Source organism: Panicum virgatum, chromosome 2K (assembly GCF_016808335.1).
Source record: "Panicum virgatum strain AP13 chromosome 2K, P.virgatum_v5, whole genome shotgun sequence".
Taxonomy (NCBI): Eukaryota; Viridiplantae; Streptophyta; class Magnoliopsida; order Poales; family Poaceae; genus Panicum; species Panicum virgatum.
This window is the reverse complement of record NC_053137.1, coordinates 61,825,490-61,851,054: the sequence shown is the minus strand read 5'-3', so window position 1 is coordinate 61,851,054 and position 25,565 is coordinate 61,825,490. Positions and strand designations below refer to the sequence as shown.

Below are 25,565 nucleotides of genomic sequence, written 5' to 3'. Positions count from 1 at the left end.
CTTAATAGTGCACATAATGTACCAAAAAGTTTTCACGTGTTTTTGCGTTATGGAAAGTAGATTATGTCATGTTTAATTTCAAATGCAAAATGCAGTGTTATGTAAAATAATAAAACAGAACCACATGTTTTCATGGTACATACTTGCATTGAAATTTCTAAAATATATAAGGAACCTGGACACTATTATCCCTGAAAAAATAGTCCCACAGATGTTACCCTAAATCCGATCATGCCCCACAGAAGATCCAAAGTTGCAGAATTCACAGTTTTTTTTTCTTTCCATTTCATCGCTTGACAGATCGACGCTTCAGTAGGAAATCGGCAGTTTATCACCTCCTGGCTCCTGCCAGTGGTGAAATACTGAAATGTGGAGTCACTCCCATTTTCCTCTGTTTATGAACGGCACTTGCCTGGCACAAGCAATGCAATTACAAACCAATTCACTATGAAATAATCAGACTAGCAAGTGGCAACACCTTTCGAAGCATGTGCAAATGAAAATTCCGGAAGTATGGTTCGATTAAACTATCGTTTGGATCATACAAGTGTCGTCGGACACATGGGACATGTCCGTGTTCATACAAAGATCCAATCGTTCCTTTCTTTTTTTCCCTTATTTTTTTATTTGCGATGGAAAGATCCACTCTGAACTCTGAAGTGCCGAGCCTGCAAACCTACAGATTTGTGCCGGGTACTACTGCTGAGAAGCATGAGCATTCTGAATTTGCAAATTGCTGTCAGACAGACCCTGCTGCTATCTGAACTTCACAAATCCATTTTCGCGAAAAACATTTCAGTACCATGGAACGAGAAACCGAAGAAATCCGTGTGTGTGTGTGCAAAACATGTAATATAATACTATAGAGACTTGTTGCATTTTTCACGCCGTGGGAACATGCGAATTCAAATTGTTTCGCCCATGTTTTTTACTTTCACCTCCCCCGCCCCTTTTGAAATGAAAAGGTCGCCGGACAGCAAGTCGCAGGAAAGAAAAGGGCACGGGCACGATGCAGAGGCAGCGTTCGCCGTGCCAATCACACGCGGGGCTCTCTTTTCTTCAGGACTCCGCTTTTCGCTCGCGGACGGGCCATTTCGTCCTCCAAAACTACCCCCTCTGCAGGCTGCGGGCTTGCAGCATCTTTTGACTGAATATTTCAGAACTGCAATAAAACGTTGTGCTCTTTTTAATTTTCTTTCAACATAAAAATTTTATGACCTTTTTCTTTTTTGCAAATAGTACACAGTGTACGCAGCCGGATTTACGATCTCTGCAACGCAAAGAATCTTCCCTACACAGCAGGGTTTACGATTCTCTTCATCTCTTGTGTCCTTTCGGAGCATCGCGACTGGTACTGACCGTGCGGGCTTATGTTTTTTTTTCTTCAAATGGAGTACGATTCTCTTCACAGCGGCTTGAGAAATCGCTGCTACCGAGGCCGCAACGTTGACCTTTGACGTCTTCATAAGCTGTGACTGACTGTGTGAAGTGGTCGTGCGTGGCACGTGCGCTCTGCTGCGTGTAGATCCTGCCCGCAGATCTACCGGACGCCGCCGCCACCGCGACGTGGGCGCGGCCGCGCGGGGGCGTACAGGTTGGCGGATGGCGGTAGCTGTGTGTTTGGTGCGGCCGGTGAGGGCGGTTCCGGGAGCCCGAGTCCGGGGACAGCGGCAGCGGAGCCGGGAGGCTACCTCCCGCGCTGGGAACAGCCCGGCTCCGCCGTCCACGTCGCCGGGCCGCACGCGACCATGCGTTGTCTCACGCGAGCCGGGACCGGCTCGGCGGACCCGCAACCCTGCGTGCCCGAAAAGTGACCGTGACCGTGCCTTCGCCCGTTTGCCGGCACCTCGCCATGCGCGCCTTCCTCCCTAGTCCCTACCCGCCACCACTTCTGCTCCAACAACCGCCTCGTCGCACGTTGTGACCGACGGCGGAGGGCCCGGCGCGAGCATCGTGCGTGCGGCCGATTCCTGTAGCTCCTTGCCTCCCTGGCTCTTTGCTGCATTGCTATAGTATGACACGAAGCTAGTAGTTGACATGATGCTGAAAAATACACATGGAGGAAGTTTCTGCCCTTCCAGAACGGTTGAAAAGACGGTGGTTTCTACTATACAACAGGTACAGCTGAAGCTCAAGAAATACATCTACAGTATAAGCCAAGGGGATGCTAGTAGTCCGTGGTCTGTATTCAGTATTCGTGACTCACTGAGAGGGCACGCCGTCAATATGTCTCGCATACTAACCTCGAATGACAAGAAACGAGCACCACCACCACCACCCTTTGGGGCCAGAACTTGAGTTTCCATCGATGCGAGACCTGAGCTCAAACCTCCCGGACAAGACCCTACAGAACGGGGCACTGCTGAATTTGTGCCGAAGCCAGCTACAGCAGCTCCAACAAAGCCCTCACCCTCAGCATTACAAAAGCATCCGAAGCTCCTACAACTCCAGGATCCTTGAAACATCACCGCATTTTGTTTCCGTACAACATATGCACAACAAGTACGCTTTATATTATATGCACAAAAGAGGCATCTGCCGACTATGATCGCCCCTGCACTTTATCGACTCCTCCCTTTTTGATTTGCTCCCATCATTAAGCTGTAGCCCACTCTGAACTACCAGATCTAAGAATTTTTATGAAATAAATCTCACAAGTAAATAAAATTTAAAAGTAGGGTAAAATGCTAATAAAATTCCTCAAGAAAAGGTTACCTCTAGGCTCTATATCAACGGGAAGAAGATATATTCAGCATAGAAGAGATTCCAAACGAACCGGTAGTACTGCGAAATAGCATCCTGCAAAACAGATGAAGGCAAACTTTATATCATAAATGAGGCACATGTGGTCACCAAACAAAAAAAAAATCATTTTATCATAAGCTTTTGCCCCCATCAGATAACACAATTATTTTTGCAAGTTCTCTTCCAAGAAGAAAACGGTTAAACAAACACAGGATACAAGTAAAAAAAATGATTATAACATCTATTGTGCCATCTCATCCAAAAGCAATAACATAGATAATTCATGGACACATGCTGCATCAAAACATGAAAGATTTTTACTTAGACACATTTCCATATCTAAGGCTCTGAAAGGCCCATGTTTCCTCCCAAGAAGAATTAAAGTAGATTAGAGTGCATTAAAAATAAAAATGGTAACTACTTTTCGCAGCAAAAATACACGCAGGGTCACATGCAATAAGCTTTTGCTAGCAATTTCAATTACTGAACCCTTTCTTTTCTTAATAGTATAACTATACACCTCAACTGTGAAAAGTGTAACTTGAAAGCTTCACCTTAGTGTACTTAGCTTGCTCCAGAACCCATGTCTGAAATCATGGTAAAGAACAAACAAGTCAGAACTAGAACATACATGCCACAGAAGCAAGGTAACAATACTGATTAGTTCAATTCACTAAACACGTAGGTTTGCATCGAGAAATTAAGAACATTTTCTCTCAAACACGCAGGAGAACTGCATATGTCTGAATTAAGAAGAAATAGTAAGAACATATATAAGCTGCAGGACCAATCATTCATAATACCAAACATGTTTACCTGGAAAATTAAACCAGCTGCAAGGATAACATGCACAGGGACCATGACAGAGCGCCTGAAGGCCTGCAAATTAGAAAATATTAGTGCAAAAGGAGCCAGGTAATACCATCTATATTGAACCATACATACTGTTCTGAAAAATCAAATGGAAAGAACAGCAATCCTTCATGTTGATACACTTCAGAAATATAAGAGTCTGAATATTGAACAAAAGTTACAGAAAATTACAGTGACAAATCATCACTAAGAGTATGAAATGAATGCATTTTATAGCATAAATATAAATGATAAAAAAATATGTGGAATTATATAAAGTGTGAGAATTGACAGAAAGGGAGAGGCCATATTGATTGAACATGTTGCGTGAAGTAGAGGAAGAAAAGGTGCACATCTTTCAAAATTTACATGCAGGTACATGACTACACCATGCAATCATCATCATCAAACATGCCTCAAGATTGATTATAACTTTTGATATTCAAACAAAATCCTGTTTGCTAATCCTTGCAATACCCTTAAATAAATCTTGATGCTCTTGGAGGCTAAGATAGTGCATATACCTACATTTACAAGTGGTTTTGCATTTTCCAAATTGTAACACTATGTATGGAAGTGTAGTATATACTAATACTGCAGGTAGCAGTAAGGTAGTAGTATAATTGTCCTTATTTGTGTTTCTACCATCTAAGCATTTACTGGAGTTGGATTAGAGATACGCAAAAACAAGGTATTGGAAATGATTATAGTAAAATGTACATTATGTACAACACTTGTTGGGTTTGTGTCTCTTTAACCAGAAGGAGAAAACAAGCTACAAGGGAGGTCAAACGTAGCAGTAAGATAACCTGAGGCATGAGAAAAGCTACAGCAATAGCAGCAATGTAATTTGCTACCAATAGACCAGACCCAAGGAAAGCAATATTTCTGACACCAAGTTTTGTTGCCAAAGTTGATATCTGATACCTGACAGGGGAAAACATTATAAGTAGAATGTCAGCAATTCAACCATTGATATTTCTTTTCAAAGGCTTGCTGTTAATCAACCTTAATTGGAAGTCAAAGGTTAGCTTCAAATTCCTGATCACATACAGTGTTCTTTATTCTTGTGAAATCTTTCCATATCGTATACATGCTTGCCTATTTTAGACATTCTCCCAGGTTAAAATCCTTGTGCCAGCCTGACCATCCTGGCTCAGGCCAGGTGGCATAACTTCGAGAAGTGTAACACAAACCTCACAGGTTCAAAATATCATTGTCTGCTTTACAACTTCATCTTGATAACTAGGTGTTGATGGTTTGACCAATTGATTTCAGGCATTAGTATGAACATTGTAATGACCCTCGATGCATGTTCTTTAAAACAAGTACACCTAGACAAAGAGAATTGGCTCCAACCGCTACCACTGATACCCGAAATCAATGTAAAATTAGAAAAAGTGCGGACACAACTATAGGACAATGTAAAATTAGAAACTCACTTGCGATCCCCTTCAACATCAGGGAGATCTTTGGTTATAGCAATGACCAAAGCAAATAGTGTCACGAAGCATGTAATGAAAGCAACAGGAGAGCTGCGTTTAGAAAAATATCATATGGCATTAGACATCATGTCGTCTCTAAATGTTCCTCTGCAATGAGAAGCAACAGAACCTTAACCACTTCTATTAAGTAAGATGCATGGAATGTCTACATATAATGCTGAATGCAAGAATAGTTCCACAGAAATTTCCAGTGACTATTTACCTCCATTGGAATGTAAGACCTAGTGCAGCCCTAGTAGCATAGTACACACCAAAGTTGAGAAGAAAACCCCGAACCTGATAAAAAATCTAGAAATGTGGGATTCTCTTGCCAAAAATATATGCATATCTACGAAGTGTTTGTATAAACATGAAATGTAGGAAACAAGATCATGCAGGGTAAACCGAGAGAAATTAAGAAGTTCAGGCAGTATCATGTGTGAATTGTAATTTGTAAAGAATGGAATTACCTCGGTAAGTCAAACTTCCAGCAAATAAATAGATCAAAAGTTTTTCAGAAAGTCTTGTCAGGTACCTTTTTAAAGGCATTGCAAGACTGGTACAGGTGAGTTGCTAGTCATGCTATTATTTCTCTTCTTCCAACAAATACATTTCCTAGAAATTTGAGTTCTCAACTAATCATTCCTTTCTACAAGGAGCTTCAATATCACGAAAACAAAATTAGCATGCACAAGCATGCCATGACTATTAGATCTTAGTACTGTTAGCTCCAACTCATGCTTGGTTAACACTTGACAAATGGATTTGATGCCACTACCATCTTCTTAAGGATGTAGAATAAGAAGCATAGTTATGTTGCAAGATACACTGACATATCTAACAATTTTGTAAGCCACACAAGCCTTGAATCAATAGAGTCAGATATTCTGTTGTAAGCAACTATTATAGGAGAATATAGTAATTTCTGAGATACTTCCCTTTTTTTGCATTGAGTTTTGTTTCACTAAGCACATAATGTAACCAACAGCACTTCAATACAAATTGTGGTAAGAATGACCAAAACAAAAAAGGAATCAGTCGGTGCTAGGAAAGTAAATACAGAGTGAGGAGGGCGCCAAGTACCGTTGCGATGATAAGAAAAGCAGCAACCGGATATTTCTTCAGTCTGAATGGAGGAACAGAATATATAGTGCCAAGAAATAAGCCAAGGCAGTATAGAGAGGTAATGAAAGGTCCAAAGTTTGACACTACAATTGAAAAGCCTGCAATTGCGAATAATATCACCAGCAACCATGCTGACTCAACTGAGAGATCACCGGCAGCAATGGGCAGATATGGCTTATTTACCCTGTTCAATAGCACAAAATCAGAAATGTGAGATACACAATAACAACTGTTGGAAATATTTCACTATCAATCATAATTCGTAATAGCACCTGAAGTTTAGGTACTAAAAATAATCCAAGTCATGGAATGATTGTACATACTTGTCAATAGCAACATCGTAGATCTGATTGATCCCAACTATGTAACCATTGCCACATATTAACGCTACAAGTCCATAGAATGCTTTGAATAACAACCACCAATTTATCAGGTGGGAATTCTCTATCAAGGCTCTAGCAACCAAAGCTCTGCATCAAGTCATCAACCCAATTATAAATTACCAAAGGAAAAATCACAACATAATTACCAACATAATCCAACACTAAAGCAACAAAAGATAGTAATGAGAACAGTAAATAAATACATGGATCCCAAAGCAGTTCCTCGAATTGTGTGTGGCCTCAGAAATCTCCAGCAGGAATCCTTGAGGTCTGACAGAGTCTTTGATAAAGGTGTTTGTCCAGCAGCATCAGCTTGGGAAAATGTCTGTGTAAGGGACCAGGTGAGATCAATATGGCAATACTATACAACAAGACGCACATAATTGCCAAGATAATAGTGATGCCCCGACCCCTGAGTAATAATAATAGTGATCCCATTCTCTCATTTTTTTCACTAGGTAAGGCCAATAGAGGGGCCCACCGGTGCCACCATGGTGGCCTAGGACGCGCCGCAGAGGGGTCGCGCCCCAGCGTGCAAGCACCCGGGTTCGAGCCCGGGCAGGTGCACTCCGCACCTGGGAGCCGCACCAACCGAGCTACGCTCAGCTTGCAACCATTCTCTCATATTTCTTATGAAACTGTCTTTAAGTAACACAATACAGGTGCAAGTGCAATCGTATCCATTATACTTGTGATGGTCCCCCAACTAGCCTAAGAGCTCAATACACGACTCCAAATTGGACTAGGTACTTACTAAAAAGCCTTAGCTTCACCATTTAGTAACAGTTTAGCACAGTTTCAGTAGTGCAGACAAAGTACTGATCAGAATGCTGAGGAAATTATTAGAAAAATAATGAACTAACATATACAAACTAGGAATTTCTAAAGTATGGCTGACTAACATGAACTTCTACATGACTCGAAGTAGGGGTGCAAATGGGTGATCCTTAGGTGCACCTCCAACCCTTAGTTCAAAATTTGCACCCCTAACTCGAAGTATGGCTAACTAGCATTTTTTTTTCCTGTCCTCCACCTATGGCTGACTGAACCAGTTGAGAGTTGAGACGCATCCGTATTTGCACTCTCCAAGTAACTAAACAAATTGATTCGCATCCATGTTTGCAGTGTCCAAGCTTCCAATCTAAAAAAAATGTTAAGGAGAAATTTAGGAAGTCACTCCTACCAGGCAGGATCAATTTATTCACAAGGCCACAAAACACTTCAAGCAGACAAAACACACTCAAGCATACTCCTAAATTTCCTCACCATACATTCAGAAATGAAAGCTCTATCAGATGCTCCTCCAAGCCCCAATGTGCCTTAACAAAATCGTGGAATAGATGTAGCTGACCAGAGTTAATTCATGATGTATGCTTGTTACAGGTACAGCAGTTTCTAGTCGTCTGACCTAGAGGAAACAGCAGCATTATTCCTGAACGTACTGGTGTGACGCACTAACACTGGTATCATATCAGTGGTATGTATAACCTGTAATGTCGCTGAGCCATCATGAGCCCGTGCGTCCATCTCTAATTCGTATCTACACGATCTCACTTCACACACTCGATTGGCGCAAGCGCAGCAGCACAAATCACGAGCGCCGCAGCAGGAGAGACATTGCATTGAGCTAGAGACGGGAATCGGCAGCCTTACCCGCACGGCGTCGCGGCGGCGTTCGCGGGCGGTGGTACAGGGCGCGAGAGGGGCGCGGAGGAAGCAGCCTGCGGGGCCGGAGGAGAGGAGTGGGGACCGCGACGGGCTGAGCAGTTGTGGAGGCCGCCCGCTGCGGATGGCGAGGGCGGCGAGGAAGGCAGGGGCGCGGGATGGGAGAGGAGGGGAGGCGAGGGGGGCCATGCGGGGAGGTTTGGGGAGCTTCCACTCTGTTTTTTTCAGCCACCCGTCGCCATTGGTGATGCCAAGGCAGGCAGGGAGAGTGAGGTGGGTGATGGGAGCCGTGCGTGTGTTATCCTATGGCTGCTGGCTGCTGTGCGGTGCTGCTGACGAAGGCCAAAATGGCATCAGTGCATAGTAGTTTTTCCTATGATATTGGATCAACTTAAAACCCATCAAACTAAATTAATCAGGTTTGAAATGGACCATAAAATAGGGCTCTGTTTGGTTTGTGCTATGCTAGAAATTGTTTCAACTTTGACCTCTAATTAGAGGTATTAAATTAAGTCAGTTTTCAAAACCAACTTCAGAACCCCTGCGCTAGGAACCCTGAAGAATCTAATAAGACCTTTGATCGCGTAATTAGAGGATGGTACTGTAGCATCATTGTAGTCAATCATCAATTAATTATCGTCATTAGATTCGTCGCAAAAAGTTACACCCATCTCTAAAAAAAATTTAGCAAATAGACTTCATTTAGTATTCCATTCATGTGAGATTCTTTTCTCGGAAATCGTGTGCTAGGATGATGGAATGAGAACCAAACAAGGCCAGGTTAAAAGAGTAACCAAGAACTAAGCACAGAATGTCCCACTGCATACCTCTGTATTTATGCATATTTGGTTACAAAACTAAACTAGGATCGAGGAATTTAATTTGATTCATCTCATTTTAGTTACTTGAATCCATAGTTGATCACAACAAACGTAGGAAGGAATAAATCATTTAATTTCAATTTTCACCCCACAAATCCAGTGGTCTACACGTATTTAATACTATAACACCCGCTACATTTACCCGGAGGGGGCGTACTCATTCGGTCAGATTTATCTTGGAATACACGATCAAATTTTACCTTCAGTTGTTCTTTTTTATTTCTAATTTAATAATCCAACTATTAATCAATAATTGAATTAGATCTCATTTTCCATTTCCATGTGGATCTGAAATTGGGTCTCAATTCAATTTCACATACGGAGCCTAGTTGTCAGCGTACAAAGAACGGGTCCCCCGTGCAGACAATTTATAAAGACGTTTTATCATTACAGCACACGAAAGGAGTGGCCTGTGAAAAGAACCCACCTAATTTTCCTGACCCAAGAGTTCGGAGGATCTCGGGGTGCAGCCCGCCATCCCGAGGATGGCACCATGAGAGGACCCCGAGATGCTGGTGAGCTGCCTTTGATCTGAAGGCAAGGTAACATGCGACATTAAATGACTTCTAACCACACCAGTCTAGGCAGCTGGTTCCCTCCCTCTTAACTATTTGGACACGGGACCCAAGGAGGTGTGGACTCTTCCCACACATGTATGTTAAAAAGCAAGTATTATAAGGGGAAAGTGCGGGTGAAATCTAACATGAGAGAGAGAAAAAAGAGAGAGGGAAGCAGGCTGTTTGCGGAGCGCCAGCAAAAGCGGACGAAATGCTCTGACATGCAACTACCCCACTGTTCTCTTGGCTCTGATTGGTTCATGTCCATAGAGAGCACTCAAAATGGCGGGGTCCACCACAACAGCTAATTTGTATAATGAGCTGGCCATTTTGCATAATGAATTGGCCATCTTGCAGCCGGCAGCCGGCAACGTTATTAACCATACTCTGATACCAAGCAAGTGGAGAAAGGGACATGCATGCAGCATGCATGCACCTAGCAAATATTAAAGGACTCTCAAGGCATGCATGCATCTCGGCTCCTAATTAAAGGATAGTGCTAACTTACATAAAACTTAGATCCAAACAGACCCAGGCCCGTATCTAAGCACGTGCGGGCCGTGCGACCGCACAGGGCCCCCAAATTTGAAGGACCCCCAAAATATTAGATATACATTAGATATAGTCATGTAAATACTTTAATTTAGTTAATTATTGATCCAATTTGTAGCAAAATATGACCCAAATTGCTCCTAAAAGATAAATCATTGTAGGCGTATCACTTATCACTTCCTTTTACATGGCTGCTACTCGGGGTCAGGTGTGTAATCTCGAGTGGACCTATCACAGCACCACAACCTCTCCAGGATTCCATATTTTGAACATAAAATCGGCCTAATAAACCAGGCCCCTCAATGCTTTGTTGCTAAAACAAACTTTTTTTGGAAATTTTTTTGTTGCTCAAACAATAACAATTGTTCCAGCAATAAAAGAAATTATTCCGGAACAAAAAATAGTTATTAGACCTTTTGTGATGATTTAACTGCCAGTCACACGTGTGACTTCTAACATTTGTACTTTCACACAGCACATCGCGCTTATCACACTTGCCGGCTGCTATCGCTTGGTATTCGCAATCCTGCACAAGCCACTAGGGTCCAGTCCATTTTTCGCACAGGGCCCTCGAATTTGCCGGTACGGCCCTGAACAGACCCTAATTACATTTATCTCAGTTGTTTCGTTAGACTCGAATGTGAGGTTCAAATGCTGGACCAGAGAAGTATGCCAAAATGTGACGACGAGGCGCCGACGACGTTGACGGCCAATTAACCCGGTTATCGCGGAGTACATCAAGAACAAGAACCACGTATGAGCTCTCGGCACTAGCTCATGCGCGCGTGGCGCCACTACCCGTTTGTGTGGGCGTCAACGTCAAACAATCTCCGCTATTCAGCTCGTAGTCAATCTTCCCGAGAATTTCCATGGAAACGTTCAAAGTTTTCCAGCCACCATCAATTCAGTTCATCATGCACGGACGTGAACGACGACCCATATGACATCTTCCAGATTTCCGATCCACTTCATCTTTTCCGCATCCCAATCCATCCAGCAGTTCATCCGATCCGTCCACTATAAAACCCCCCAGTCCATCTCCTCGTGTCTACTAAGCAATCTCTCATACCCACACTTAGGCGTCCTTGGCCGCTGCATCTCTCGGTTTCTCAATGGCGCCCTCCGCTATGATCCGCTGCGCCGCCGCCGTCGCGACGCTCGCCCTCCTCGCCGCTGGCGGCGAGGCCGCGGTGTTCACCGTGGTGAACCAGTGCCCCTTCACGGTGTGGGCGGCCTCCGTGCCGGTGGGCGGCGGGCGCCAGCTGAACCGCGGCGAGACGTGGCGCATCAGCGTGCCCGCCGGCACGACGGCGGCGCGCATCTGGGCGCGCACGGGGTGCCAGTTCGACGCGGCCGGGCGCGGGAGCTGCCGCACGGGGGACTGCGGCGGGGTGCTGCGCTGCACGGGGTACGGGCGCGCGCCCAACACGCTGGCGGAGTTCGCGCTGAAGCAGTTCAACAACCTCGACTTCTTCGACATCTCCCTCATCGACGGCTTCAACGTGCCCATGAGCTTCCTCCCCGACGGCGGGTCCGGGTGCGGCCGGGGCCCCCGGTGCTTGGCGGACGTGAACGCGCGGTGCCCCGCGGAGCTGCGGCAGGACGGGGCGTGCAACAACGCGTGCCCGGTGTTCAAGAAGGACGAGTACTGCTGCGTCGGCTCGGCGGCAGGCAGCTGCGGGCCGACCAACTACTCGAGGTACTTCAAGGGGCAGTGCCCGGACGCGTACAGCTACCCCAAGGACGACGCCACCAGCACCTTCACATGCCCCGCCGGAACAAACTACAAGGTCGTCTTCTGCCCCTAAATAAGGCCCTGAAGATGGCGACAGGACTGCATACTACTAGCACGAAGAAATAAGAACTGGCCGGCTTGTGCAGCAGCCGACACAGCCCCGGGCTTGTAGAATCCAGTGTCCTCAACTGGAGAAGCTAATCAATAAGGACGTGTGATTTCTATATCACCATAATAAAGTCATTCAGAACCTTTGCTTAATTTAAACAACGGTCCTTACTAATAAAGTTGATTTCCATATGTGGTGTTTTCCCCATTTTTCAACACCTCATACTTTTATGGAACTGCTGCGCCCGTTCGGCCGTTCTGGCCTCCGACGAAGCTTATTCCGGCGCCCCGCGCAAGATGCGCCGTCCTTGTGGACAGGGGCCGATCAGAAGTTGCTCGGCCGTGGAATTGACGCACGAGGCACGGGCAAGACCCCAAGAACACAACATGGCATGGTAGGCGGCACCACCAGCGAAGAACAGGTCTGGGCGCTGGGCGGTGCGGCGGCGGCCCTCCTGCGAGCCAGGGTGTTCTGGGCGAACTGATCACGTACTTTCAGTCTCTGCTGTACTGGGCCAAACGATCGCAGGCGTTTGGAGTCCTCGATAGGCGCATCATAGATACGAGGTCCTACACGCGCGCTGGGCCAATTTCGGTCCAACAGCCACCAGTCAGGATGCAAGTGGTTGTTATTGGTTGACTCAAAAACTAATCCACCCTACCCACTTAATTATATTTGGATTTTGGATTGGCTTGACCCAAAACAACTTTTAAACTAGTGTCACCAGTGTACCCTGATAATTACACCAAAATGCATAGTTGTTACTGCTTCCAACGAACACTGCAGCCGTTCCGCATAGTAGATGAACGCTGCTTCCAGGTGATCATCAGTACCAGAGAGAGAGAGAGGAGCGCGTCTAGGCATCTGTCAGCCTTGGAGGAAGGGTGTTGTCTTGTTGCGCTGGGAGACTTGGTGATGTCGGCGATACGGCTCTAGCTTCGGATCCGTCACGCGGTCTGCGATTTTTTTTAATTTTAATTCTTTTTAATTTAATATTTTAATAATAGTCCATACAGATCTAAATTTCTAAAAACTAACTCTCTTAGTCGCGCCAAATCTCGTGACGCAACTCCCTGAAAGGTCACGCCACATGCTTCGGCGCGACCAAACTGTCACGCTGGCACACGCGTGCCAGCGGTTCTGACGTGGCAAGGCTGAGTCGCGCCACATGCTTTGGCGCGACTGAGTCGCGCCATGCGCCGTGACGCGACTCAGCCTTATACAGGTTCACCCAGCCAGCCTTATCTTCCTCCTCCTCCCATTCTTTTTTCCTCCACTCCCCACTCGACCTGACCTCTATGGCGCCACCACTCCCCCTCTCCCTCTAGATCCACTCCATCCTCCACCCGATTCGAATGGGAAACGAAGGGAAACCGATCCTTGAAGGTAACTCCTTCATTCTAACCGATTGTTTTTCTTCATTTCGTGAATTTTTTAGAGTTTGAATTGATTACGGTTTAGGTAGGGTTTGACCCGAGCGCGCCCCTCCCACCGGGGCCGTGCGCTGGCGCGCCGCCTCGGCTCGTTGGCATCTCGCCCCCGTCGTCCCAGATTCCCCGTTGCAGTCCCCTGTTACCGTGCTGTCGCCTCCGTTCTACAGCTCGCTCCTCCGGCAAGATCCGCAAGCACGCCTGCAAGCGCAGCTATTTCCGCGCAGGTACGCACTGCTACCTCCTCTCTGTATCTTGCCCTCTCCGTCCCTTTGCCCTTAATTTCGTCTGTGACATTTTCAATTCCATGTGACATTTTCAATTCCTTTACGATAGCAATTTCGACTAGGCGAAGAGAGCGTCTGCACATGGACCTTGTGTATCTATCATGAACTGTTGTAATTTGAATTTTTTCCGCATGAATTACTGTGTTGTGGACTATTGTAATCTTTAACTACTTGTAGTGGACTCTTAATGTGCACTTTGTGGTCATGTATTGGTACTAATATTATTAGACGTGTAATGGATGACACTTTTCGCAATCAAGTATATTATAATGTGCTATCAAATATGTTGGGATGTCCTATCAACTATCTTGTAATGTGATATCGACAATCTTGTGGTGGCCAATCAAGTATCTTGTCTTGCAAGGAGTCGCGTCATTTCCCTTGGCGTGATCAGTTGGCACATAATTGGCTTGCGCCGACGGCCAAAGCGCGACTCATCTTAGAGTCACGCCATTTCTTTTGACGTGACTACTTGGCACATAATTAGCCTAGGCCAGATCTGGTCGGCGCCACGGTGTGGCGCGACTCCCCAATGAGTCGCGCCGAGCGTCTTGGCATGACTCTTCAATGAGTCGCGCCATTCCATCCAGATTTAGCCCAGGCAAATCTTTGCCAACTTGTCATGCCAATATAAATGGCGTGACTCCTTGCTGTATCTGATAATTACCTTGACCAAGCAAAATAAGTTGTAAGAAGGTTGTTTTAAATATTTCAAGGTGGACAAAAATTTACAACAATATATTCTCTGTCAGACTTGCATGCAATCACTTAGGGACGGCAATTTTAACAGTAAAATTGAATACAAGAGGTAATACAACAAAAAAAATAAAGAAATAGGTAAACCACAATTAGTACCAACAAGGGAGCCAGATAGTTATAGCACATTACAACAAACTCCATTACAAGTATCCCTCAATCCAGCTGGAGAGATGGTACCATCACGGCTCTGCCATCTATACGAAGCCCAAATAGCATGGTCACATCTTGAAGTGTCACTGTCATCTCACCGACGGGAAGGTGGAATATGTGTGTCAGGCCTCCACCGGTCCACAAGTGCTATCAAAGCTGCATTATCCATCTTGGGGAGCCCCTCCTTGACCAACCACGCCAAAGGGACGAATCCAGCCGTTTGAGGTACGGTGCGTACCTATCGTCCCACATGAGAAGCTTGTGAAGGCGGGAACGTAGAGGCTTCAAAACCTACAAACATATCATTCAACTTTATAATCAACTAAAATTGAATAAGTGATCGAATACAAAAAAAAAAATCAATTACAAGTTTACCTCCGTACGCTCCTCATGTATATTGCCACGGTGCCGCTCATCGTAAAATATTTCCAGAAGAGGGTAGAGCGGTATTTCCCTAGCAGTGTTCGTGAAGCAGGTATATCCCTAACATAAGTATTATGGTTCCTTCTATGACTAATGTTATAAGTTTTATCAATTTTTTTATGTAACAACCAAGGAAGAGGTCATCAAACTCCCTAGCTTCTGAGGGTCTATGTAGGATTTGGGAGGCAAGGAGGGGCAAACAAATTTTTGTAACAAGTTGTGGTTCCGGACATTTGGCTGCTGGTAGTTTGTGCTTTGAATTTCGTTAGCCACGCAAGAAGTTTGCTAGGTATTTGGATGCTAGTTGCAAGTTTGTCCAAAGAAAAGAAAAAACAATGTCCTAATTGGTGCTGCTGCGATTGTCTATATGCATCTTTGTTTATAAAAACATTGTCTATACTTTGGGTTCGTGTTCACTTATTATCATTTGGTTTGTTTTGCAGAAATAAGGAGAGCAAAATGACAAAATTGCCTGCAAAGGAATTGAAAATGTCACAAACGGACTGAAGCGAAATTAAGGGCAAAGGGACGGAGAGGGCAAAGATACAGAGAGGAGGGAGCAGTGCGTACCTGCGCGGAAATAGCTGCGCTTTGCAGACGTGCTTGCGGATGACGGGGCGAGATGCCAGCGAGCCGAGGCGCGATGGGTTTGCCGCCGCGGCGCGCCAGCGCACGGCCCCGGTGGAAGGGGCGCGCTCGGGTCAAACCCTATCTAAACCCTAACCAACTCAAACCCTAAAAAATCCACGAAATAGAGGAAAACCAATCGGTTAGAATGGAGGAGTTACCTTCAAGGATCAATTTCCCTTTGTTTCCCCTTCGAATCGGGTGGAGGATGGAGTGGATCTAGAGGGGGAGGGGGAGTGGCGGCGCCATGGAGGTCAGGTCGAGTGAGGAGTGGAGGAAAAAAGAATGGGAGGAGAAGGAAGAGGAGGCTGGCCGGGTGGATCTGTATTAGACTGAGTCGCGCCACGGCACATGGCGCGACTGAGTCGCGCCAAAACATTTGGCGCGACTCAGCCTTGCCACGTCAGGACCGCTGGCACGCGTGTACCAGCGTGGCAGTTTGGTCGCGTCGAAGCATGTGGCGTGACCCTTCAGGGAGCCGCGCCATGACATTTGGCGCGACCAAAACGGCTAGTTTTTGGAAATTTAGATCTGTATGGGCTATTATTAAAATATTAAATTAAAAAGGATTAAACTAATAAAAAAATTCGCGGTCTGCGGAGGTCGGAGGGGTGAGGTCAGTGATACCCTGCAGCTAAGCGCACACCACTGCGTTCGGCAGGCTGGAGCTAGAGTGGTGTGAGAGAAAAACACTGTTACCTGACTAATGGCTGGAGGCTAGTGTTGGAGCGATGTGAGAAAAAAATACTATAGGGCTGGAGACTGGTGCACCAGCCGAACCCGGTGTAAGCGGCCACGGAGCAGCGCAAGGCCGACGGTGAAGGCGGCGACACGTTGCGAGCCAGGAGATCGATATAGGATATCACAAGTCAGGTTACCCAAATGACCCAAGAGGTTTGGCACTAATTGACACCAAATATTTTTGGATCAGTTTAATGGGTATTTATACCGAAATTTTTATTTTGGATACTGGGTCATTGGGTTGGCCCGAGAAAATCTACATCCTGAGCCACGAGTTGTGTTGTGCTGTTACAACGGAGGTGTTTGAATTTCCTCGAACTTCTATGGTTTCTTCTTTGGTCTAGACAGAGCTCATAGAGCCCCTGCAATTTTTCAGGATGCTTCGTTCACATGAAAATTTGTTGCTTCTTCGAAGATGAAACTGTACACACTTCTCTCTTTTCCACAAATTTGAATCGGAATACTGCAACCTTTTTAGTTTACTTTACAAACCGTTGATTCGACCTAACTAAATCCTGGAGCAAGTGTTGTACCAAACAAGTCATGTATTCCGGTCCAGCTAGCAAGCATCGCAATGATCCAGATTGCGGGCTCACGTGAAGTAAATCTTTTGCGTTCCACGCTACAAACGGACGTGTCGAACAGCCTTTCGATCGCTAGCAAATACCATACACGACACGCGAGTACTGCATCGATCGGCAAGCGTCTGATCGGCCACGCAAGGCCTCATCAGCCGTCAGGCCTCCCTCTCGTCGTTTCTCCAGTTGCCGTGCATCTTGGGCCCCGTCGGCCCATCGCCGACGAGCACCTTCTCCACCAGCTTGGCCAGCCGCTCCCTCACCGACCGCGGCAGGATCCTCGCCACGCGGTTGATCTCGCGCCCGATGTCGTACTCCTCCCTCGGCCCCCACTCACGCTCGAACCCGAGCCACGCCGGCTCCGCCACGCCGAGGTACTCCGCCGACACCACCTCGCACCGCCCGCCGCCGCCGGCGTCCAGCCTGCTCCCCCTGGCTGTGTCGTTCCGGATCCCCACGCCCAGCCTCGCGTCGCCCTGCAGCACCAGCCCCGCCTTCGGGTACAGCGCGTGCCCGTGCAGCGACGCGTACGCCACCGGCCTGTTCCCGCCGTCGTCCCCGCCGAGGTACTCCAGCTGCGACGCCTCCACCCACGTGCCCGCGCTGTGCTGCGAGAAGTACATCCGGAGGAGCTCGCCGGAGAAGTTGCTCACCCGCAGCGTCACGTGCTCCCAGTCGCCGACGTGCTCGCCAATCTCGCCAAGCGGGATCGTGAGGAGGCCCACCTTGGCGCGCGCCGGCCCGTTGAACGGGTAGAAGATCCACACGGCGAGGTCGGTCACCGTCCCGCCCAGCATCGGCTTCGCCTGCACGTACACCTTCGCGCCGGCGAGGTCGCCCTTCTTGACCATCTCCCTCTGCTTGCTGTCCACCGGCAGGTCCAGCCAGTACCCGCCGTCGTTGCCGCCGCCTTGCGGGAGGTTCGACCCGTCGGCGGCCACCGGCGTCGGGGTCTGGCTGCCCTTCTGGTACAGCAGCGCGCCGTTCTCGAAGAACCACGTCACCGACGAAGGCAAGTAAGGCTCGTTCGGGTGCAGGTACACGTGCGGCGCGTAGGCCGCGAGGAGGGAGTTCAGCTGGGCCAGGTCAGGCATGGAGGATGTGTAACGCGCGCTGTTGTTCTTCAGGCACGCCAGCGTCGAGGCGCCGCCCGGCGTCGCGCTGCTCTGGGCGAGGAATGTGCCGGCGTGCACGCCACGGGCGTCGATGGCACGGACAGCCGGCCTCAGAGTGGCGGTGCTAAAGCCGTCCTTGTCGCTGCTCAGCACCGACTCCTCGGTCTCGCACGCGTCGGCGAAGTCGGCGCGGACGCACCGGACCTCGTCGAGCGAAGGTTTGTCGGACGTGGCCGTGACAAGCGCGCCGGCCGCCTTGTAACCGTCTGGCGCCGTCGGGAGCCAGAAATGGCCGGCGCCGTCCGGGCTGGACCAGACGAGTTTGTAGTCTACGGGCGCGGCAAGGAGAGCTCCCGTGCCGGACGTGTCCCGAGCGACGAGCACGTGGCCGAAGAGAGGGCGGTTGTTGGGCTGCGCGTAGTGGCCGAGCACGGAGAAGCCGCCCGGGACCGGCGAGGGCTTGAAGAAGGTGGCGCCGTCGCCGTCCTGGCCGCCTTGCGTGGTGGACCACACCTTGTCGAACGTGGTGATTTGGAGCACTTCTAGGCCTCCAAGGTCTATGCTGCCCTTTGCAAATCCTCCATCTGAAAACAGAAATAGCAGTTCCACTGGTGAGCCACACAAGAATGATTCAGAGAAGACAAGCTAAGCTAAGTTTCAGATCGATCGGTGTGATGGTCAATATATTTGCATGCATGCTAGTGTCCAATTTACAGCTGACTGAAATTATTGTTGTTCCTTTTGAAATTTCAATAATCATTTTGAACGAATTTATACATTTTTAACCAAGCTTTTAGATGATTTTCGTTCGATCAAATTTGTTCTGCTATGCATGCAGCAATAAAATCGCAATACTTTTTTTACTAGAATTTCACATCATGCACTCAAGATAACTAAATGGTCAGATTTAGGTAATTTTAATTTGGAGATAAAAATAAATTTCCAGGGTGTAAAAATTGCTGTAATAAAGGATTGCTGAATTATGCTTGAGGAAACTTTGAAAAAACATTTATAACCACTAGAGCAGAAAAGCTTCTTCAGCTTTATTTGCTACTCTGAATAGATCGAGATAAACATAACGTCAAAGCAACATTGACATGACAGAACGTCAAAATCAAGCGGGCTTCAGTGGCTTGAGCTTGAGCCTGAACTTATCCTTGCCCTCATCTGATCAACTTAAGAATCTATGCTAGCTAATGGGTTTAGCAAAGCATGTTCAATTCTTTGACGTGATTGCAGGCAAGCTACCGCTACCCAAAGCTTAAAGATAACATTTGACGTGTGTTTTTTGCTGTCTACCAGCAGGACAAATTTCAATTGCTACTGTAGTACTAGTACTAAACTCAAATTTATAAGGAATTTAAGTACCATTATATTCACGCACCGAATTTCTCAGAAATCAAAACATCAGCGCAAGAAGTATTATAAATTAAGTAGTCAATTAGCTTGAACGTACGTACCTGCTGAGGCCGGCCACGAGGGTAGCACGGCCGGAGGAACGAATTGCCTCTCAATGGGCAGCGCCTCCGTTCCCATGGGCAGGCAAGACAAGCACGACCTTCTCCTTCGCATAACCCCGGCGAGTTCGCCGACCGGAGAAGAAGAAGAAGGCAAGCTCCCAGACGCGTCCCAGGGAGCTCGCTCGGAGCCACGCAGGAAGTTCAGAACCGAAGCAGGAGGCAGCTCGCTGTCTCAAACCGATCCCCTCCGGACAAGTGACAATGTCTATTGGATCCTTCGGCGACACTTGTCTGCTATATACGCAGCGGGGGCCTGCCCGGCCAAGCAGCTCCCGCACCGAGGCCTGGGGTTGGCTTGCCGGCCACCCCTTGCGGCAGCCGGCCGCCGCAAGGAACCGGCGGTTGCTTGCAAGAAACCTCGAGCTCGCTCGCAGCGCTCGCCGCCGTGGCCGCAGTGGCTTGTTTGGCGACAACTCCACTGCTCGCGCCCTTTAATGCATCCTCCTCCGCTTCACACGGCTCGTCCATATACACACACTACCCTTATGTTCTTGACGACATGGGTCTATCTCTATTCTCTAATCCACACGCGCGCGCGCGTGGTGCCCCTGCTCGCTTAGCGTTCCGTGTCGGCTAGGACTTGGGTGGCGGTGGTCGTGTGTTAGTTAGAGAGACAGCGGCCGGCATGGACAGGCCCGTTCGTTGGTTGTGGCAGCGTCGTCGCATGGTTTCGCACATGTTTCCCAAATTTGTTATGGGGGAGGACAGATTGTTTTGGCTGTGATGAGACTGATGAGTGATGACGAGGCCGTCGCTTCGTCGAAGGAAGGGCCAGCCTGTGGATTTGTTTGCTTGCTTGTTTGATGAGATGTTCAGAGTACTGTAAGTTTCACACGAATAACACGAGATGGCTGACCAAATACAGGGAGGAGTTGAAAGATTCCAGTGATGAGCTGATGGTGCAGAGCAGCAAAGATTATTGGCAAGTGTCTTGCAAGTTGCAACTTGAATGGCTCGGTCCTTATCCTCCTGTGGGACTACGCAAGTTTTCAGAGTCGTAGAACGAGAATCGTACGCAGCTTTCAGAGTTCAGATCCATAGGATGAGAGCTGTATCGTTTCGCCGGAATTGGAACGGTGAACTTGCACAGAATATGCAATTGTGCAAGGGGAATATCCATTTTTCTGAGCTGCTGGAAGTCACATCGACTTTGGTGTCTTGGAGCGCTCCAGGTCACGTTTCAGACGCGGTCACGTGGACAAGGGGCGACTAGCAATTTTTTTGTTTTCATGTACATGTATAATCGGTGGACCATTTCTTGTGTAATCATTCAGATAAGCAAATATTGCCCTGTTGCATGGAGACTCTGAAGAAATTAGGTAGTACAGCTGATCTGTCCAATCAACCGATACACGCTATTGCAGAAGCAGCTATGAGATGGACAGAATTTTTAAATTTTTTACATGTGAATGTAGGAATTTCACGGGGTCTGTACTTACTACAGATATTGCAGTATAGACTATCGGTGACGAAGGGAAGTGCATAGACATACGGAATTAAAGAACAGGGGTTTGATGCATTTTAATATTATTAACGCCACTACCATGCAAAATTCAGAATTGGATTTCCACAAGCGCCAAAAGTATCATAACTCATAAGTGAAGTCTCTACGGTAGCAGTTAACATATTAAAGTGAAATTCATGAAAATGCAGTATCATATAGTGTCAAAAACAGGAACATCCAAATTTTCATTTCTTTTTCCTCTTTATTGCCGAAAGAGATACTTCAAGTCAAGTGTCAACATAAATGTTATGTCTATACAAATCATGCAGGAACTTTTTTTTTTGCTGTAATATATACACATACATGTAGGAACTTGCGTTCACTTTCACTATAACTTCAACTAGAATAGAACCATTGTGTCTGTGCTGCTGCCTGCTGGTACTAACCTCTCTGCTCGGAGGAGACATGTTCTTCCTATTGCTGTAACAAAATCAGATATTTCCTTGTGATTTCCTATACTTGAATAATAATTTGCCAAATGATGTTTGCCAACGGCACTAAGATGCAAGTACTGCAAAGCACAAGAACAAAACTTAGTCCCCAGAAAATAGGGAGTAACAACCTTTTTTTGTCGTCAGTTTCAGACAAACATATGACCATGCTGGTAATTCGGAAGTGGGAACACTTACCATGGCCTACAACAGAAGGGCCCATTTATTATCCCAAAATAACATAACCACGCGTTCCCTTCCCAGGAAACATAGAAGAGCAGGTTCACCCATGTGCTAACTATGACGCTCAACAAATGATTGGACAAGTGGGTTTAGAAGTTCAGGTGCTTCATCCTGCAAGGTAAATACAAGCAAATAAAACAAGAGCCACTGGAATTAAACTTGCAAAACAATAGGCAGATTGCGATAGATAATAGCCAACTAAATTCAACTGTTACAAAAAGGACCTGAGGGCAGTGTCCAACATCTGGCAAGACAACAAAATCTTCAACTGTATCAAAAGATGCATAGGCTCTTCCAAGCTCCACAGGCTCCCATGGGTCCTTCTCCCCCCATGCTACCAAAACTGGACACTGCAACAAACAAAAGAAAACCGTATATAATTTCTAAATCAAAACAAACAACTAATCACACAACTAAGAGCATCTAACCTTCATCAATGGAAGCAACTCTTCAGGTAGAGGTCCTCCAGAGTAGCAGATGAACTCAAGGAATACATCCACTGCGCCTGGATCAAGCCCTGGCTGTAGAATAATCTGAACTAGCTCATCTGTCACTGCAGATGTGTCATGATAGCACTGCAGAAAATTTCGTCAAAACCAGAAAAAACATAAAAGGTATAACTACTTTTCATTAAGTAGGCAAAAAATAAATCGCATTCTATACTTTTAAGGACAATAAAACAAAATGATATATGGGCTTCAGTGAGGAAAAAAGAAATTGACAGAGTTCTTCAGTTGAATTTCTCTTCAGCACACGGATCTTAAGCCTTTCTGCAGAGCACATCTATCGTCAAAGAAAACATTGAGCAGCAAATTGTCAAAACGACTTTCAGTTATCTCAGATAGTAGCCGAGGCATCGATTTTATCCTATCAAAACATTGTTTTTTTTGTCTGTTTCTGCTATTACATATGAGAAATGAGTATGTAAACCTCTCACAGCCTCAGAGGATATTAAGATAAGATACCTCTTCAAAACATCTAGTTTACTGTTATTGTCTGTGAGAGCCTTGGCTTGTGCATAAAACCCATACACCTGTAAGTAAGGGTTAAACTAATACATGGAAAAAGTCTGACTCATAACTACATGTTTAGGCTTACAAGCCCGAGCCATTGGACCCAATGTACTAGTGGAGTGTTTCACAACACAATTAGTTTTTTCTTTTCATGCAAGTATTTTTGTCCTCAGCATTAGATTGAATGTAGTAGTCATAATTTCATAGGAAATTTCAGAACTTCTCACCTAAATATTATGTGCCATAAATTTATATTTATCCTTTGAATATATTTTTATGAGATCAGAGGCTACAAAGGAAAAATACCTGGCAAAGTATATTTTTCACAGATTCTGGTGTAGCGACAGCATTAAAAAATAGCTTCCCAACAATAGTGTTCCTAGAAACCAGTAAAGGTATTATAACAACTAACAAGCAACTAGCGAGTACCAAGATACCGTAATGGAGTACAAAATACATGTTACCTTAGGAGACTTTGGAAAGATTTGATGAAAGGCTTTCCAAACCACGGCTGCTTCTTGATATGAAGCATTCTTAGTGAAATATCCAATAAAACAATTCCCTTACATTTCTGAGGTTCCATAACGGCTGCCTGCAGACCAACAACCCCTACAGGATAACAAACACAACCCAAAGGTTTAATATACTCCAATGATATATGAAACAATCAAGATTCAGTTTAATTAATCAGAATCAGGAATTGACTCATTTAAGTAATAACTAAAATAAGAATGCCAAGATGGGGTATCCAGAATTTCATTATTGGAAATATGCCTTTCAACAGGTTCTAGTTTTCTACCAAGTAACCAGTGTCATTCTGCTAAGACTGCTACATCAGTATGGTCCACCAGATATACAATTAAAGATGATTAGAGTACAGGTGCAATAAAAGGGGAAACATGCTAGAAATTCTGACAAAAAAAATCTGAATCTCATCATGGGGAGTCCTTATAATGATCCTAATCTAACAATAGGATGCTATTAGTAACCTTTTGAAATCCAAAAGATAAGGGGATGGAATACATAAAACTAACCATCATTAGGTGTGACATAATTTCCTTGTGTTTAAAAATAATTATAATTCCCTTGTGTTTAAAAATAGTTAAATTTAGGAGTAACAGCACAACTATGCAGAAGCAGTAATTAGACTAGCTGTTGTCAAATCATGTAAGCATCCAACATACCTCCAATTGAATTACATATGAAGAAAGCTTCACTCTTTACCACTTCAGCACAAAACGTATTCAGCTGCTCTCCCCATGTCTCAAAAGTATAAAAGTTCTCTCCAAGCTCACGCGGATTAGGCTTATCAGAATAGCCATAACCAATTAGATCTATTGCATAAACCCTATTTGCCATGGCAAGAACAGGAACATTTTTCCGCCAATGATCACTGAAAAAAAAAGAGAGGAATATTTACATCACTGCTAAGCAAAGCTAGCTATTTACTTTCAGATAGGCACCTTTGTCGTTACTAAAGGCCTAGCAATATTTTAGTCTCATTTGGAAATTGGGAACAAACCTAACTTTCAAGCAAAATAACCAGGATAAAAAAAATGGAGTAATAGGTAAAATTTTCTTCTCTTAAAGCTGGATCATCAGATGAGTAAAGTTCTCAAGCACCAACTAAATGAACAGCAGCCCAACTCTATGTTGTTGCTTACCTTAGCAGTTATCTACTGAAAAATGTACCAAGTGATAGTAAACATTTGCGCTTACGAACTGCGCAATTTGCAATATGACGCGCACCTGTTTGCCCCAAACCCATGAATCAGAACCAATGCCGGGCCCGACGTCCCGGCCTGCTGGTAGCGAATGTTGTAGCCCCTCCATTTCCATGTGCTGCATGCAGAGCGGGGAAGTAGCAGTCGACGGTAACCAACATAGCTCGCAATTTCGGTGACAATAAACCTTAATCGGAACGGAGACGTCACGTCAGGCGCGACGGTGCCTACCCGGTGCTTACTTGGGGCTGAGGCTCCAGCGACGGGCCCGGCGGGGACGCACCGGCCGGAACAGGAAAGCCCGCAAGCGGCGCGACGGGAGCTCTCTCCTCGACCGGGTCCACCTTCGAACTGGAGGCCACGACGCGCAGGCTGCAGCGCGGCGCGACTCCCGTGGAGGGCTTGAGACGCCTCGGGAACCCCAGCGCGTGGGGAGCCGCGGCGGCGACCGCGCGGGGCGCGGAGAGGGTGGCCACGGGGAGGGGACTGGGAGCGGCCGCGCTCGCCATGCCGCCGCGCCGCGCCGCGCGCACGGTGGTCGGGTGGTGTTGGTGTCACTGCCTGTGTGGAGTGCCGAGCTCCTCGTCGGTTGGTGTCGGGCGTTTCGCCACGTGGGCGAAACGAGACGGCAGGAGGAGAGACGAGAGGGCGCAGTAGTTGGCCGGCGACTAGGAAAAAGACCATAATGGGCCTGGCCTTGGGCCTTGGTTGGCGCTCCTCATCAGTCTACAGCATTCTCCTCTCAAAAAAAAAAAATCAGTCTACAGCATTCTCCTCTCAAAAAAACAAAAATCAGTCTACAGTATTCTTTTGCAGTTCTGCTCGCTGTTCTGAAGCTGAAAATGTTCAATTGTATTGTATTGTATGTCGACTCGCCTTAAAATTGCACTAGTCAAATTAGCGATACTCGAGCAAGTTGTTAGAGTTGGACT

General features: G+C 46.4%; 4 protein-coding genes across 9 annotated transcripts; 1 reads left to right on the top strand and 3 right to left on the bottom strand.

The window, feature by feature from the left end:
- Positions 1-2,044: 2,044 nt before the first annotated feature.
- On the bottom strand, positions 2,045-8,567 carry LOC120692591 (probable homogentisate phytyltransferase 2, chloroplastic). Of its 3 annotated transcripts, XM_039975955.1 has the most exons (11): positions 8,243-8,567; positions 6,793-6,914; positions 6,530-6,676; positions 6,165-6,390; positions 5,305-5,378; positions 5,040-5,132; positions 4,407-4,524; positions 3,562-3,624; positions 3,300-3,332; positions 2,716-2,799; positions 2,045-2,627 (listed from the first exon to the last, which is right to left on the bottom strand). In XM_039975955.1, exons 1-10 carry the CDS (start codon positions 8,441-8,443, stop codon positions 2,725-2,727), a joined length of 1,152 nt encoding a protein of 383 aa, XP_039831889.1. In that variant the 5' UTR covers positions 8,444-8,567; the 3' UTR covers positions 2,045-2,627; positions 2,716-2,724. The 3 variants fall into 3 exon arrangements, with proteins under 3 accessions (XP_039831889.1, XP_039831895.1, XP_039831904.1); XM_039975961.1 differs by lacking the exon at positions 5,040-5,132 and having other exon boundaries at positions 8,243-8,559; XM_039975970.1 differs by lacking the exons at positions 2,045-2,627; positions 2,716-2,799; positions 3,300-3,332; positions 3,562-3,624; positions 4,407-4,524 and adding an exon at positions 4,543-4,964 and having other exon boundaries at positions 8,243-8,559.
- A 2,588-nt stretch (positions 8,568-11,155) lies between these two features.
- On the top strand, positions 11,156-12,279 carry LOC120692631 (alpha-amylase/trypsin inhibitor). The gene has a single exon (XM_039976014.1). The coding sequence runs from the start codon at positions 11,357-11,359 to the stop codon at positions 12,050-12,052; it is 696 nt and encodes a 231-aa protein (XP_039831948.1). The 5' UTR covers positions 11,156-11,356; the 3' UTR covers positions 12,053-12,279.
- Positions 12,280-16,910: 4,631 nt separating this feature from the next.
- LOC120692584 lies at positions 16,911-20,546 on the bottom strand. Its single transcript, XM_039975943.1, has 2 exons — positions 19,659-20,546; positions 16,911-18,782 (listed from the first exon to the last, which is right to left on the bottom strand). Exons 1-2 carry the CDS (start codon positions 19,768-19,770, stop codon positions 17,242-17,244), a joined length of 1,653 nt encoding a protein of 550 aa, XP_039831877.1. The 5' UTR covers positions 19,771-20,546; the 3' UTR covers positions 16,911-17,241.
- An 846-nt stretch (positions 20,547-21,392) lies between these two features.
- Positions 21,393-25,264, bottom strand: LOC120692609 (pheophytinase, chloroplastic-like). 4 transcript variants are annotated; one of them, XM_039975978.1, is made up of 9 exons: positions 24,865-25,264; positions 24,659-24,751; positions 24,094-24,302; positions 23,374-23,518; positions 23,216-23,288; positions 22,325-22,471; positions 22,121-22,246; positions 21,852-22,007; positions 21,393-21,733 (listed from the first exon to the last, which is right to left on the bottom strand). In XM_039975978.1, exons 1-8 carry the CDS (start codon positions 25,140-25,142, stop codon positions 21,948-21,950), a joined length of 1,131 nt encoding a protein of 376 aa, XP_039831912.1. In that variant the 5' UTR covers positions 25,143-25,264; the 3' UTR covers positions 21,393-21,733; positions 21,852-21,947. The 4 variants fall into 4 exon arrangements, with proteins under 4 accessions (XP_039831912.1, XP_039831922.1, XP_039831939.1 ...); XM_039975988.1 differs by having other exon boundaries at positions 21,393-21,642; XM_039976005.1 differs by having other exon boundaries at positions 24,876-25,168.
- Between the last annotated feature and the right edge of the window lie 301 nt (positions 25,265-25,565).